Source organism: Gastrolobium bilobum, unplaced genomic scaffold (genome assembly GCF_033153095.1).
Source record: "Gastrolobium bilobum isolate Gb01-03AN ecotype WA unplaced genomic scaffold, APGP_CSIRO_Gbil_v1 utg11508, whole genome shotgun sequence".
NCBI lineage: Eukaryota > Viridiplantae > Streptophyta > Magnoliopsida > Fabales > Fabaceae > Gastrolobium > Gastrolobium bilobum.
Window position 1 is genome coordinate 337,098 of NW_026898005.1, and position 14,581 is coordinate 351,678.

Sequence of the window (14,581 nt, forward strand, 5' to 3'; positions counted from 1 at the left end):
GACTTGATCATCCTATTACACATATTTGGTTGCCGTATATATTTCCTTTCGTCTCGGTTACCTTCCCATAAAACCTAGGGTAAGGAAGCGTATCAACCCCTGCGGTTTAGGGTAAGCTTTATTCGAAATAGGGAATCTTCAATTTACAGACTCTAAAGGCAGATCATCTCATTATCTCTTTTACTATGCATAGATTCCCGAGTCCCTGTAAATGTCATCCCGATTTACAGATAACCTAATCTCTCACAGAGATTTGATGAATTCCTTCAGCTTATCACCCTAGCCCTGTGTTCTTTCAGGACAAGCCCAACAGTATACCTATGAGTCTCCATGTTTCAGGCAGACGAGGTGCACAATCAAAGCATGCCTTCTAGAACACAGTCTAGGTAATAACTTCTGGTCTTAGGAAAGACATACCCAAATATAAAGAGACTACTCTAATGATACTCTGTGTGAGAGTTCCTTATAGAGTCTCTTTGTGGGTCTGTTCAGTGCGAGCTATACCCTTATAGGTCCACCCACAACTTTAGCTAAGACATCTCCATATATGTAGCTCATGAGGTCTTTACCTTGCATTCCAAATACAAGTAGATAAGTCGTGCTAGTCTTACCCGAGATCACTTATCTCCATTCTCAGTGTCTCTAGACTAGGAACATAAAATTAGGAATAAACATGCAGTATCCTTGAATCCTCATGATCATGATCTCATCACAGATACTCAAGATATACCTATTTTATTCCAAGGGGTTTATCCAGTTACTCATATAAATATTAATAAATATTAATAGTAATATTGAGACAAAATATGAAACAGGATAAATAGTGCTTTTATTTGTGACAATATAAAAGGTTTACATATGTCCTAATCTAATCAAAAGATTGTCTCTAGGACATCCATATACTAACAAGCGCCTCGCGGCTCTCCGAGTTTGGGTCCAAGCTAACCTTTTTTTTTTTTTTGGAAAACTTCAAAAAAAAAATCAGGTAACTATCTTCATAATCATTTACCATTTTCCCAAAATTTTGAATCATTCACCCCTCTAAGTGAGGGGAGTAAGTGATAAAGAAACTTTAAGTCAGGAGGTAAGTGATAAAAAAAATCTAAATAAGAGTGTAAATGATTCAAAAAATTTATGAGGGGAGTAAATAATAATTAAGAAAACTCATAGGAGAATTTTTGAAGTTTTTTTTTTTTTTTTTTTTTGGAAAACAAACATTTTTTATGGCGGGTATATTTCAAATTTGTAACTGATAAACACGGAATGGAAAAGGGATTTAAATGGAAAATAAATTGTTGTTGTGTTTTTTTGTTGGTGGGCTCCCCTATGCCGTTACTTAGATATATTCAGGGTGATAACAAATTTTATGGATTTTTCATAAACTTTCTTCACTTCAAATTTCATCCCTTGATGGTCCCTTGATCATCTTCGAATACCTCATCAAAAGGTGCATAAACTTCAAGACAAACGTACATTGTAGAACACACCAGAAAACCCCTAATGATCCTCCGTAAAAAGATGAGTGATGAAAACGACTAGAAGCGCCTTATTATTCGGACACGTGTACGGTGGATAATTCACTTTCGCTCTCCTCTATCCTTATAAATCCAGGGTCGTGGCTTCTCCTTCAAACTCGTTCTGGTGAGTGCAATCATCGTTGTGACTCGTTCTTCGCTTACTTGTTATCATTATCTTTCGTGTGTCGATTTTCTCATCTGAAAATGTCTTGCTGCGGTGGTAACTGTGGGTGCGGAAGTGGCTGCAAGTGCGGCAACGGATGTGGAGGGTGAGATTTTCATTTGCCTCTTCTTTTTTCTAAGAAATGGAAATTTTCCGGGAAAGTTTTCTTCTTATGTCTTTTGAATGAATTTTTTGGGTACCCATTTGGTCGAATTGTACGAAAAAATGATGCTTTATTTTTCTTCTTGCATGGGTGAGATTCTGATCACTTGAACCTCATTTAGCTTCTGCGAAAAATGCTTCTTTTTTTTTCCGTGTGAACAATTTCTGGGTGTTTTGATTGGCTTTTTGGGTACCCTTTTTGTTAAATCGTAAGAAGAAGAAAAATGATGTTTTGTGATTTTGATTGCTTTTACAAAGATGGTTATGTTTCTGTTTTGATTGGCTTTTTGGGTACCCTAATGGTTAACATATGTCTAAGAAATTCACTGAGGTAATTATTTTCCGGGAAAATTGGTTGTGGGAAACTTGAAATTCACTAAGTAAGAGGTTGATTTTCCATGTGATACAGATGCAAGATGTACCCAGACTTGAGCTACACCGAGCAAACAACCACTGAGACCCTGGTTATGGGAGTGGCACCTGTTAAGGCACAATTCGAGGGTGCTGAAATGGGTGTTGGAGCTGAGAACGGTGGTTGCAAGTGTGGATCAAACTGCACCTGCGATCCCTGCACCTGCAAATGAGGTGGAGAGTGAAAAGCTTCAAGCAGAGATGGTCCTTAACCAATTAGCAGCAGGAATAATAACTAGTTAATATATATGTATGTTTATGTTGTCTGTTTTCGTGTACTCTGGTGTTTGGGAGTATTAGAATAAAGTGGCCATGTCTTATCCTTGAGCTAATTCAAATGTTCTGGATTCGTGATATGGGTGTATGTAGCCATGGTTGCTTTGTTTTATTTTATTTTATGTTTGTTTGGTTATGTATAAATTTCAGCTAATCCTAATCTCTGCTTGTTAATGAAATACTATTATATAATTCGAAGAAAGTGTGTCTTTTTTTTTTTTTCGTCTGTTACATAAGTGTTAAAGTTTTCGCACTTGAATTCAATGCTTTACAGGTTTGGCGGGGTGGCAATAATGTTGCATTTAAAGCGTCAAGGCGGGCGTTTGGTTGAGGAAATTTTTGGAATAGTAGGAAAATCTAATAGACAGAGAAATGATTGGAAAATAGATAAAATAAGATAGATAGAAAAATGTAAAATAAAGTTGTTTGGTGGGAAAAAATTTTACTGAAAAAATTAGGTAACTTTATGAAATCAACAGTACATTAAAAGTCAGATAATTAGTTTTCCAAAAAATCCCACCTTCAAATTGAGTTTCTAAACAGTGCGGATATCTATGTTTCGCATAAATCCAGACAAATTGGATAGATGAGTTTTTGATGAAAATACGTTGAAACAAACATGGTATTTCTAAAAGCAGAAACATAAATATCTACTGAAAAGCTCCTAACCAAACACCGTTGTTTCTATTTAGCAATCAAGTGTTTTTAAGGTCCGTGAAATAAGCGAATCATTATGACATTGAAATCCTTATCAAATGTTCACTATAATGGACGCTTTTTTTTTTTTTTTTTTTTTTGATAATCAGACGCTTTTTACTTTTGTTTGGAAGGTTGATAATCATTTTCCTTCTTGCTAAAGATTCAAAATAATTTTAGTGGGAAGGAATTTGGGTAGGTTGAAATAGGTTGTGTGTTTAATTTTTAATTTTATGTATAAAATAAAATTCAAAATAATTTCACTTTCATGTGTTTCAAAATTGGCAGATACATGTATCTTGTGAAGGATAGAGACGTGCGTACTGTGTGGTTATTTTTCACATCCCCAAGAAAAAAAATGGCAATTTCTTTCAGCATCGCTATCATGAATTGGAAAAATCTTTCTAAGATAGTTGGCCTGTTTCAAAGAATAATTGTCCGTCTAGATATTTTTTTAAGTAACTATGTTGGTTTGAAGAAAGTACTTTTGGAATAAGTCTTATCTATTAACTATTTTATTTAGAGAAAGTTAAACACTTTGGATAATTAAAAAATAAAAAGAAATTGTTTTCGGTTGTTGATATAAATATTTTTCAATCTCAATTTAGATATCATTCGAGGTTTAGCATAAAAAATGTATACTCTTTTTTTTTTTTTTTGGAGACAAAAAAAAAGATGCATACTCATTGAAATGCGCACTAATTGACCTTTAATCTGATAAGGAGGCAAGGGATGGCGTTTCATGTAGGAATTGCCAAGCAACTCTCGAATCATTTGCCGTCCACTTTGTAGGAATGAGATTTCTTGGCTTAGAATATTGAAAAGGAAATACTTAGCTTTCTAATATTAAAAAATTAATAACTTGATGCTCAAATTGTTAACTTTAAAAATGTTAATAAATAATAATATATTTATTAAAGTTTGTTCTCATAATAAAGATTTAGAATATAACAAATATAATCAACAATACGTATACCATATATTATATTAGGAATTTATTTTTCTCTGGCCACTTTACGTCCAGCAAATAAATTCGAAAAATCATAATCATATAAAGGTGGGTAAAAATATTAAATGCGAGGAATTATTATCAATTAAGGGTGTAAGATTTATTGCTGGACGTACAGCAGTCGAATAAATGATTTTACCATTATATTAATACGAATATAATATGAGAAAAAAATATCTAATGTTACTTTTTATAATGATACTATTTTGGGTTGAAAAATTATAAAAATTAAAATTATAAAAATTATTATAACCTTGTAATAAACTAAAATTACAATCACACTATGTTTTCTGCCATAAAACAACGCTGTTTTGGTGAAAATCAGACAAAATTATCTAAAGTAATTTTAGAAAAAAATGAACCCATATAATATATAGAGTTTGTTTTTTCTAAAGTTACTTTAAAAAAAATATCTAACATTCACCGAAACGACATCATTTTGGAATAAAAATCATGTGTTTATAATTTTAATTTATTATAGGATTATAATAGTCTTTATTATTCTAATTATTTAATCTTTCAATCTTAAAACTATATCGTTTTAGTAAATATTAGATAAAAGAATTTAAAATAACTTTAAAAATTTTATTCCCTTTTGTATATGGGAAAAATGTTTAACTTATCTGCATCTGTGCCAAAAACGACGTCGTTTTGGTATTGAAATCTTAAAAAATTATAAATATAAAAACTATTATAACTCTGAAATAAATTAAAATTACAAATACACCATGATTTTCACTCTAAAACGACGTCATATTGGGTTTACTGCAGATAACTTATCTGCAGTAACTTGCAGCAAAGGCGATTCCCATAGTAGTGACGAGCGAAATGAGAGTAGCCTTGTGAACAGCTTGATGTACAATCTCCCTTCAATCCTTTGAACGAAATGTGGCAATAGGAAAAAGCGAACCTTTGTATATATGGAAAAAGAAATAATGTATTCGAAAGCCGCTTAATATGAATTCGGCATTAATATGAGTTTGATAATGCTCCAATCGGTTAACAAATATATACACATCTTATAAAAAAACAATTAAAGTTGATGTCTTTTTCGTCTCCACTGGAAGAATGTGTCAGCACCATGCGTGAACGTGGGCGTGAAATTCAGAGGATGATCATTGATAGGATAAACTTTTAGTTCCCATCCTTATACAGCTGAGTTGTCCAGTTGATGATTTCATCATCAGAAAGATTCCTTTTTGACAAAATTAATCGGAGTTTTATATGCGGGTGTAACAGTCTAAGTTAGAATATACTGCTTTTGGGGATAATTTTAATAGAAATATATTTTTCATATTATATAACATAAAATGTAATAAAAAAAAAGTGTCTTTTATTATTTTTTGATATAAAATAAATTATTTTTTACAATACGATAAATACTTTACCCTAATTTTATAACTGTATGACAAGGTAAAAAAGGCAATATTTTTTTTTGAAAAATATTATATTTACAATTTTTTTATTTATAAACTCAATTATGTATTTTTAGAAATAGACTAGTTTAGAAATGCATTTTTTTTTTTTGAATACAAAACAAAAGTTATTTTAGAAATGCATTTCAGAAAATAAGTGTAATTTGTAAGAATTTGTAACATCCCAAGAGCTGGCAAGGGCAGGGAGTGATCGCCGGTGCGAAAGGGCACGGACAATGAGCGGCTCATGCCAAATCTTGCAGCTTGGGGGTTCATGAATGAATCGAATCAACACTCGAAAGAGAGGGATTCCAGAGACTGTGCTGGTATGGGACGGTACAGTTAGGAATGACTTATAAGAATTAATTTGTACTACCTTTTCTAACCAGATGCATCGACTTTTCGGTAGCCCAGATCGGAAGAACTCCACAGTTAAGCGTGCTTGACTTGGAGCAATTCTGGAATGGGTGACCTCCTGGGAAGTTTTCCCGGGAAGTGTGCGAGTGAGGACAAAGCACGCTGAAAAGTCTCATGTTAGTGTGTGGGGACAGTCGTTGATCCTTGCAAGTTGCCGGACGTTACAGAATTTATAAACAAAAAATTTGTAAATATAATCTATCTTATATTCTTAATGAAAAAAATATCTATTATTTTAAAGGATATAATCATATGTCATTTTAGATCATAACTGTTGATTTATGTCAATCAATAGTTATAATTTATTGAATCAAAATTATTAATTAATTAATAATAAGTTTGACCCATTAAATTTTAGCTTTTTGACCCTTTTATCCCTTATTAAATAAAAAATAACCATTTTGTCCCTGTTCCAAAACTATACCTCATTTTGCCCCTATTTAATCGATTACATAGAAAATTTAATTGACTAAGTGTCAAAAAAAATATTAATCGATTAAAAAAGTTGTTTAATCGATTAAATATCGATTTCTTCAAGAAAATTGCAGAGGAAGAACGCCCACCACCGACAACTTCATATTTGGGAAATCAGGCACAACTCAGTTCAATCATTGATCATATAATTAACATAGAGAACATACACTGAAGGAGAAAAAGTGGGAACCCGATATAATTAAATTATCTCCCTTTCATCAACAACAAGAAGGCGATTCATTATAAACGTGTCCCAAAAGTTACAAGCTCCTAGCTTTACCTTTCTTCATCGTTTTTCATCTCTATTTTTTCAAGCTTTTATTAGGGAGAGCTATTACTGTAGGAGGGACTGGAAGAAAAAGGTTATGTTTTGTGATATATGTGCATAAGAAATTAAGATAGAAAGATGACATAGTGCAATGACTCTGATGAGGAAGGGCATACGCCCACTATTACTCCTAGAGCTAATAACACCGATGAAATTCATATGAAGTTGTCGGTGGTGGGCGTTCTTCCTCTACAATTTTCTTGAAGAAATCGATACTTAATCGATTAAAAAAAAATTTAATCGATTAATTTTTTTTTTGACACTTAGTCGATTAAATTTTCTATGTAATCGATTAAATAGGGGCAAAGTGAGGTATAGTTTTGGAACAGGGACAAAATGATTATTTTTTATTTAATAAGGGATAAAAGGGTCAAAAAGTCATTAAATTTTATCTAATAAATTATAATCGTTGATGGATAGAAATCAACAGTTAAGATCTAAAATGACATATAATTATATCCTTTAAAATGATAGATGCTTTTCCCTTATTTAATACATGAAAAGGCAATAATTCACCCTAGCCAAACATATATGTGTCGTTTAATTGCTATCGTTGACCCCACCCAATAGAAAAAGGTTTTGATTGATATTGTAAATATAGATTTAGGTTTTAATAATGGAGAAGGTTATATTTACAAATTATATTATATCTGACCGGTAATACTTATCGGTAATACATTCTTGAGTAGAGTATTACCGGTAAGATATAATGTGATTTGTAAGTGTAAAAAAAAAATTATAAACAGTAATAATTACTTTTTGTTGTACCAAACATAAAAAGTATTGGTTTTATCCCTAAAAAATCGTTGAACCTTTTGAAAAATATTCAAGTGTGACCTAATTTTTTACCTACCCAACAAAAGCATTTTAGAGATTTCCACTTTTCATGGTGGAGGTTAGCCTGTCAGGTTATTTTATTTTTAATTGTTTCTAAATTTTTATTTTCGGAGGCTAAGAGATAGAAAGAATAACATCATGTTAAAAAGAATCACTTTTTTCAATGCTGGTTAAAATATTTAGTTCTTCATCTTGTTACAGCTTACAATAACACAAAGCAAACTGAAATATGTTGCTAGCTGCAACAATGGTACAATGAAAATAAATTAAAAAGAACAATTACTACAATAGATCTTAACCTAAAGGCCAAGAAAGGTACATTCAACATCATGTTAAGAATGGACTTCAAATGAGTATTGATTCTTCTTCTTTATCTTCAAATAGTTTTTTAGCAGCTTTAGTGAACAGGTTATAGGCCTGCCAAAAAGTGGTAAAGGTTAGGTTTTTTTCCACATTTTTTGATAAGCAAACTTTCAATTAATATAATAACATGCTTATATAATATACCTGCTTGGAAGAGAGGCCAATTTTCTCCAAATCATTTAACTGCAAAATGCCAAAAACAAAAGCATCACTAAAAGCATAATGCTGATTTAATTCAGTATGTCTCATATAATACTAACCGATTTTAGAGGGCTTTCTTCTCTAAGGTCTATTATGTATTCTGCCATTTTCTCTCCTATGCCCTGAAGGAATTGAATCCCAAAAATTAGAATTGAAGAAAAATTAAAGATTGGTGCAATAAATGAAAAAAAGGAAAACCATCAGATAAAGAAATAGCTATTCATATTGATCATTTCTATGACAACCCTGGATGTACCTTCAACTCTAGCAATTCCTCTCTGCATTTAAGAATACAAACCAGTGTTAAGACATTCAAAGAAGGTTCACTAGATATTCTTTAGAAAGTAAGCAAGATACAAAGGAGATGTTTGGTTCACCTGCTTGCATTATTTAAGAAATCAATGTATTCTTGGACTAGACAGTTCTGCATAAAAGAAAATTGATTATGCGAGAATGGTGGTTCAAAAAGTCTGTTTGTTAGTGGAGTAAAAAACAACTAGCTGTACCTTCAGTGTAGAACTTCGTGTACTGAATTTGTCAAGTGGAGTGCCATTCTTCTGTATCCCTTTATTAGTGGAGCAGGTTTCAGAAAAAGGTGTTTGTGTGAAAGACAATGCCTCAAGGGGCTTTTGATTATTACCATTGATGTTGATGGGGGAGAGGGCTTTTCTTAAAGGACTTTGTACCGCATTTTTACTCTCATTTGTAATTGGTGAGTTCACCCCTTTACTTAATGACTCAACTGCACACAAAAACATGTTGCTTCAAATCTTTAGAAAGCAGTTACATGAGATTATACCAAGCATCAATCTATATAACATACATACCAAAAATTCTAAAATTTCTCTATTATATTATCTAATTATGCAACTAAGTTCAAGAATCTCACAAAGTAGTGACATACCAGGTAGATCTTTATATGATTCCCATGCAGCCTTAGTGGCATCATGGTCAGTCTCTAAGTTATTATTGTCCTTAACACCACAATGTGCGCCCTGCAGAGCATTAAATATTATTATACTCAAGAAAAATGCAAAGATTTCTACAGTACGGATGAAAAACTAATATTTATGAAGACAAGAACAGTTCCTTGTTGGACTTTTCTTGCACTTTTTGATAATGCTAGTCTTTTTCAGTACTAGTGACATAGTACTTGTGTTAGTGATACTGAACTTGTGAATTGTGACCTCACTTACCTCCATGCAAGAATCAAAAGGACCCTCACCATCTAGTAAATTTCCAAAAGCCACAGCAAAGGCCCTGTTTACACAACAAGACGTTTATCAGCAACAGAAAGTCAATGAGAAAATCATTTTCCGTAATTATATCTGCAAGAATAGGACCTCTAGTCACCTTTCATTTGTATGCTGAGCATCTTGGTTGATGGCAGTTCTTCCCCCCTTCACTGAACTATTAAAGTTAACGCATCTCTTAGCAGGGGTAATGATGGAACTGGGAGTTTTTTTGAAAAGTGGAGAATTAAATGTTCCGAGTCTTTGTGAGCTCTTTGTTTTGTTTTTTGATTCTAGCCAAGCTCTCAATTTGGCTTCCATGTCAACTTTAACTTTTGGGGTCTCTTGTTTATGAGCTGAAGGTACAAAATTGGTGACATGCCTTGATCGAGCAGCCAAACTAACAGTATGAACAGATTCCTGGTATTCTCCTGGATTCTGAAATCAAAAAAACAGAAGGGCTTCAATAAAAGTTTGTATCTAATCATAGTTAGTTAACAAGTGAAGTAAACTAATAAACACTTCTCTTGGTCACTCCTATGGTTGAACAATGAATCTTCAATTTATAAGTCTCCCATTCAAGCTATTTATTGTTTTGTATGTGAAAGTCTAGTGGACTAAGAGAAAATGAGAAGGAAAGAACTAACAAATCTCTAGCTTTACCAGGCAAGCAACCATCAGTGCACGACTAGTTCCACCTAGAGAGTCCTGCAATATACGGGTCAATTTGCTTTCTCGGTAGGGTACTCGAGGTTTGTTGTTGTTCAATGCATATATAACATTTGACAGTGCAAACAAGGACTGGTTTATCTTGGCACTCTCTTGGAGACGAATCCCTTCATTGCAGGTCCTTCTATTGTCTTCATTACCTGATTCAATCTTAAACACATAAGCATAATCATAAATGCTTGCAAGACATCTAATCCATGACCCCAATTTTGAGTAGAAAGCAGTAACCTGCAAGGTCTATAAGATTCAACTTTCCACATACAGCATCTCCTGTGCCATCCACAGAAGGAGTGGATACAGATATCACAAGCACTCCATGACTCCTACTAGAGACATCATTGAGGCCTGTGTGTGCAACTTTACGTCTAAGAATTCCACAGGAGAAAACCTCCTGAAATTCAGACATTGTGTTTATGGGAACCTGAGATAGTCCCCGGAGGTGAATTTGCCCATCTTTGTCATCCCAAACTAAAATCTCCTTTGCTTTGACCTCCAAAAGGTCGTAACATCTGTCCATGTAGACCTCATAGTATGAAATCTGTGCTATGCTGCCAGTGCTTTGGCAAATAGACAGGATCATGGACATTGCCAGTGGCATCAAGCCAGGTTGTTCCTCAGTTCCCTGCAACACCAAGCATGGGTTCACTTCAAGTGCACAACACAACTATGTAAGAAACTTCAAGAAATAAAAGGAATACCCCGGTGCACAAGGCTTATAAGGGGTTAGAGTGAGGGTTGTGTATGCAATCTAGTCCTTACATTTTTGCAAAGGGACTGTTTTTTATACTAGAACCCATGAGCTTCTAGTCACAAGAAGCAACCTTAGTGCTCCAAGGCACCCTCAAGAAACTTCAAGAAATAAAAAAGAAAAAAGAAATACAACCAGGAATTTCCAATTTCAAGAATCTAAGATTGTATACACTTTTTGAATCCTCCTCACACTCATAATCTCTAGGATATTGCTCAGGAAAATAGAACCAGTACCTATGCTATTTGCTAAACATCAAGATGGTACTAATCCTCATCCTTCTAACTCTAAATTAACATTTATAACCTGGTACTACAAATTTAAAGAATCTAAGATTGGATACACTGTTATGAACCCTCATAAGTCATAACCCCCATGATTGCAACTTGCTAGACTGGTATTCTGAAAACTATGACCAGGACCTATGCTATTGCTAAACATCAAATTCTGCTAATCCTTATCCCCTTAGCTCAAAATTTACATTCTGCTCAAAATTCAAACTAATTCATACAAGTAAGTTTTAAAAAATGTAAAAAATAAAGTAAAATAATAATCAATAACAACATAGCAAAATACAGGTTTCCTTAAAGGTCACATTCACACCTGCATGGTGTATGTCTTCCCACTGCCAGTAGCCCCATAAGCAAACACCGTGGCATTGGAGCCATTGAAGATCCCTGGTATCATGGGACTTACTTCTCTGCAGAATATCTGACCCACATTGTTATCTTCTTGGCCAAAGAAAGAATCCAACTGGTAGCACTCATTTCGGCTAAAGATCAAAGAAAAACATAAAGAAACACGTACCATCAAAACCAAAGAGTTCACAAATTTCTTTCACAGAAAATAAAATAAAATAAAAAAGTTGAAATTTTTTTGAGACCTGGTTTGTGGGTCTTTGAGATAAACTGCTACTTCTTCTTCTGGGGACTCAAAATCTTGGTCGAGGACGGAAATACACGAAATTGGGTCGCCATTTTTTGCTGAGATTTCGTGAGCAAGGAAGGGTCTGACCCTCACGATGACCCTGACCTTGGAAACTGAAATGGGGTTGTTGGAGAGTTTCTTAGGGGTGCAAGATTTGACAGTTTTTGGAGTAGCCATTGATTGTAGCAGTAAAAGGTTCAAACTTTCAGACAGTTTGATTAGAATTCTCAAAAGATTATAAATGTGGGGGTGAAATCAAAGTTTAGAGGTTTTCGAAAGCACTTGACCGTTGGTTTTGCAGCAAATTTGGGAGGCACTTTTCATTTGAATTTGTCAATGTACTATGTATGGTCCCCGTAGTGGGACCCATGTATTCCTTTGATATAAAAAATAAAGGGGAAGGATATTGTCACAATCAAGTTGTGTTACTACCAAGTGACTACCAATCAATCTCACCGTTAGATCGATTATGTTGATCCAACGATTATATTTATTTCTATCTTTGTATGGTCATGATTCCTCATATTTAAAGTGAAAATATTAAATATGGGAAATCATAACCATACAAATGTGAAAATAAATATAAAGTATTAAATATGAGAAATCATGACCATACAAAGATGGAAATAAATATAACCGTTGGATCAACATAATCGATCTAACGATGAGATTGATTGGTAGTCACTTGGTAATAACACAACTTGGTTGTCACAATATCTTTTCCCAAAAATAAAATTCTTATGTAATAATTACTAATTAGTATAGTATTTATTTTTTAGAAATTGTTCGTTTATAAATTTTTTTTTACAAATTACATTAAATATATCGGTTATACATTTTTGGTTGAAATATGATCGGTCATATTTAGTGTAGTTTGTAAATAAAAAAATTTATAAATATAACATTTTTTTTTAATGCATAAAATGGGATTATAAAATCTCGACCTATGATGTTTTGGCAAGCGAGTCTCCAACAATAATAATATAAATTTTTTAGTAGAATATATAATAATATAATTTCCTTCTTATTTTACATACCTTTCATTTCGAGTGCTACTTTGTAATTAAAACATTAATAATATTTCAACTTTAAAAAAATATTGCTTGGTGCTGCTAGTTGTGGGCCGGGTCCTGCTGAGGCTGGACTAAAATTACAGCCGATCAAGTTCATTCAATGCAAGGGACACTTTAAAGTTTATCCATATTTTTATGTGTATAAAAAAGATAAAATTATTTTTTGCAAGATAAAAATATTGATTGCTCCTTTTTACTACATAAAATAGGATGCTAAAATCTTGGCCTATGATGGTTTGGCGAGCGAGTCTCCAACAATTTATGATGGGTGTTCCCTTTCATTTTAAGGTGTGATATTATATTCCAGTTTATGACTCATCACCTACTTTATTGTAAATGTTATTGTTGTAATTTAAAGTCTTGTCTTTTTGATCGAGGAAATGATTTAACCATCTTACTATAACAGGAAAAAAAAATTACAACTATCCTTTTTTCTTTTGGTAACCAACTATCTTTTTTTTTTTTGGTTGAATAACCAACTATCCTTTTTTTTTTTTTGGTACATACCAACTATCCTTTTATTAGTGTAACAATTTACAATAAAATTGTAAATGTGATTTATTTTAAAATAGTTTTAAATAATTTTCTTTGTATCATGATGTTTAAGTATAGATATTGTGTGTAAATTATTTATTATAAATAATTTAAATAAATATAAATACTATACATTTATTTACTAAATTATTTTATCTGTATATATACGTGAGCGTGCACATATGTGTATAAAAAGATTAATTTACTTCAAAATAGATCAAAATTGTAACTTTATAATAAAAAAATTTAAATAATTTTAACTTTATTTACTTAATTTTTTATTTTGATTAAATTTGCTAATTTTTTTAACTTCCTTACAAGTTACAACAAGGGCATAAAATTTTCTAAATTTTTTTCCTAAAATTTTTTTATCTTTGCAATTTTCTTAAAGAACTAAAATAACATGTCTAATGTATCAAAAAAAAAAACATGTCTATTCTTACATTAATAGATAGCGGCTACACATTATTCACAAATAAATTATTTAAACGAAGATGGTATTATTAGTACCACTTTAAAAAGATGATTTTATTTATTTTAAAATTTTTAGAAAAATATAAATAAAAACACTACATTAATTAAATAAATAATAGACTTTTATGTTGAATAAACACGGTCAAAGAATGATGATAGAAAGAAATTTATTGCAGTCTACCAAAAACAAAAGGAAATTTGAGTAGAAAAAAGTTTAAATGGGGTTAGACACCGATATCCCATTAGGATCAGGGAAGACTCCCCAATCTCTTTGAGGATTTCTGGAAGAGATTACATATCACCCACCAACAAAGTCCTCACATCAGCCAGCAGGATTTGAACCCACGCCCTTGAAGGGTATGGACCAAACTCTTAGCCAACTGTGCCCACCTTTGTTGGCTAAAAAAAAAAAAAAAAAATTTTAGTAAGTAAAAAAGAAAATTTATTGCAGAATAAGTATAACTTTTTTAATTTTTTTCCATAATACGATAATTGTTTTCATCTTTATTTGTAAGAATAATAATTTTCCTTAAGAAATAATTTTATTTCCTCCATTTCTCATATCTGACAAATTTTAATCAAGAATTATTAATCA

At 32.3% G+C, this 14,581-nt stretch overlaps 2 protein-coding genes across 2 annotated transcripts; one reads left to right on the forward strand and one right to left on the reverse strand.

Moving 5' to 3' along the window:
* The first annotated feature begins 1,617 nt into the window (after window positions 1–1,617).
* On the forward strand, window positions 1,618–2,665 carry LOC133312112 (metallothionein-like protein 2). Its single transcript, XM_061513264.1, has 2 exons — window positions 1,618–1,786; window positions 2,252–2,665. The coding sequence occupies exons 1-2, from the start codon at window positions 1,722–1,724 to the stop codon at window positions 2,424–2,426; spliced, it is 240 nt and encodes a 79-aa protein (XP_061369248.1). The 5' UTR covers window positions 1,618–1,721; the 3' UTR covers window positions 2,427–2,665.
* A 5,385-nt stretch (window positions 2,666–8,050) lies between these two features.
* Window positions 8,051–12,082, reverse strand: LOC133312123 (kinesin-like protein KIN-10B). The gene is given in 14 exon segments (XM_061513274.1): window positions 8,051–8,122; window positions 8,213–8,251; window positions 8,329–8,391; window positions 8,526–8,547; window positions 8,647–8,693; window positions 8,776–9,011; window positions 9,174–9,264; window positions 9,466–9,529; window positions 9,623–9,939; window positions 10,165–10,404; window positions 10,407–10,439; window positions 10,442–10,852; window positions 11,582–11,750; window positions 11,862–12,082. Coding segments are annotated over 14 exon segments (2,025 nt in total).
* Window positions 12,083–14,581: the final 2,499 nt, after the last annotated feature.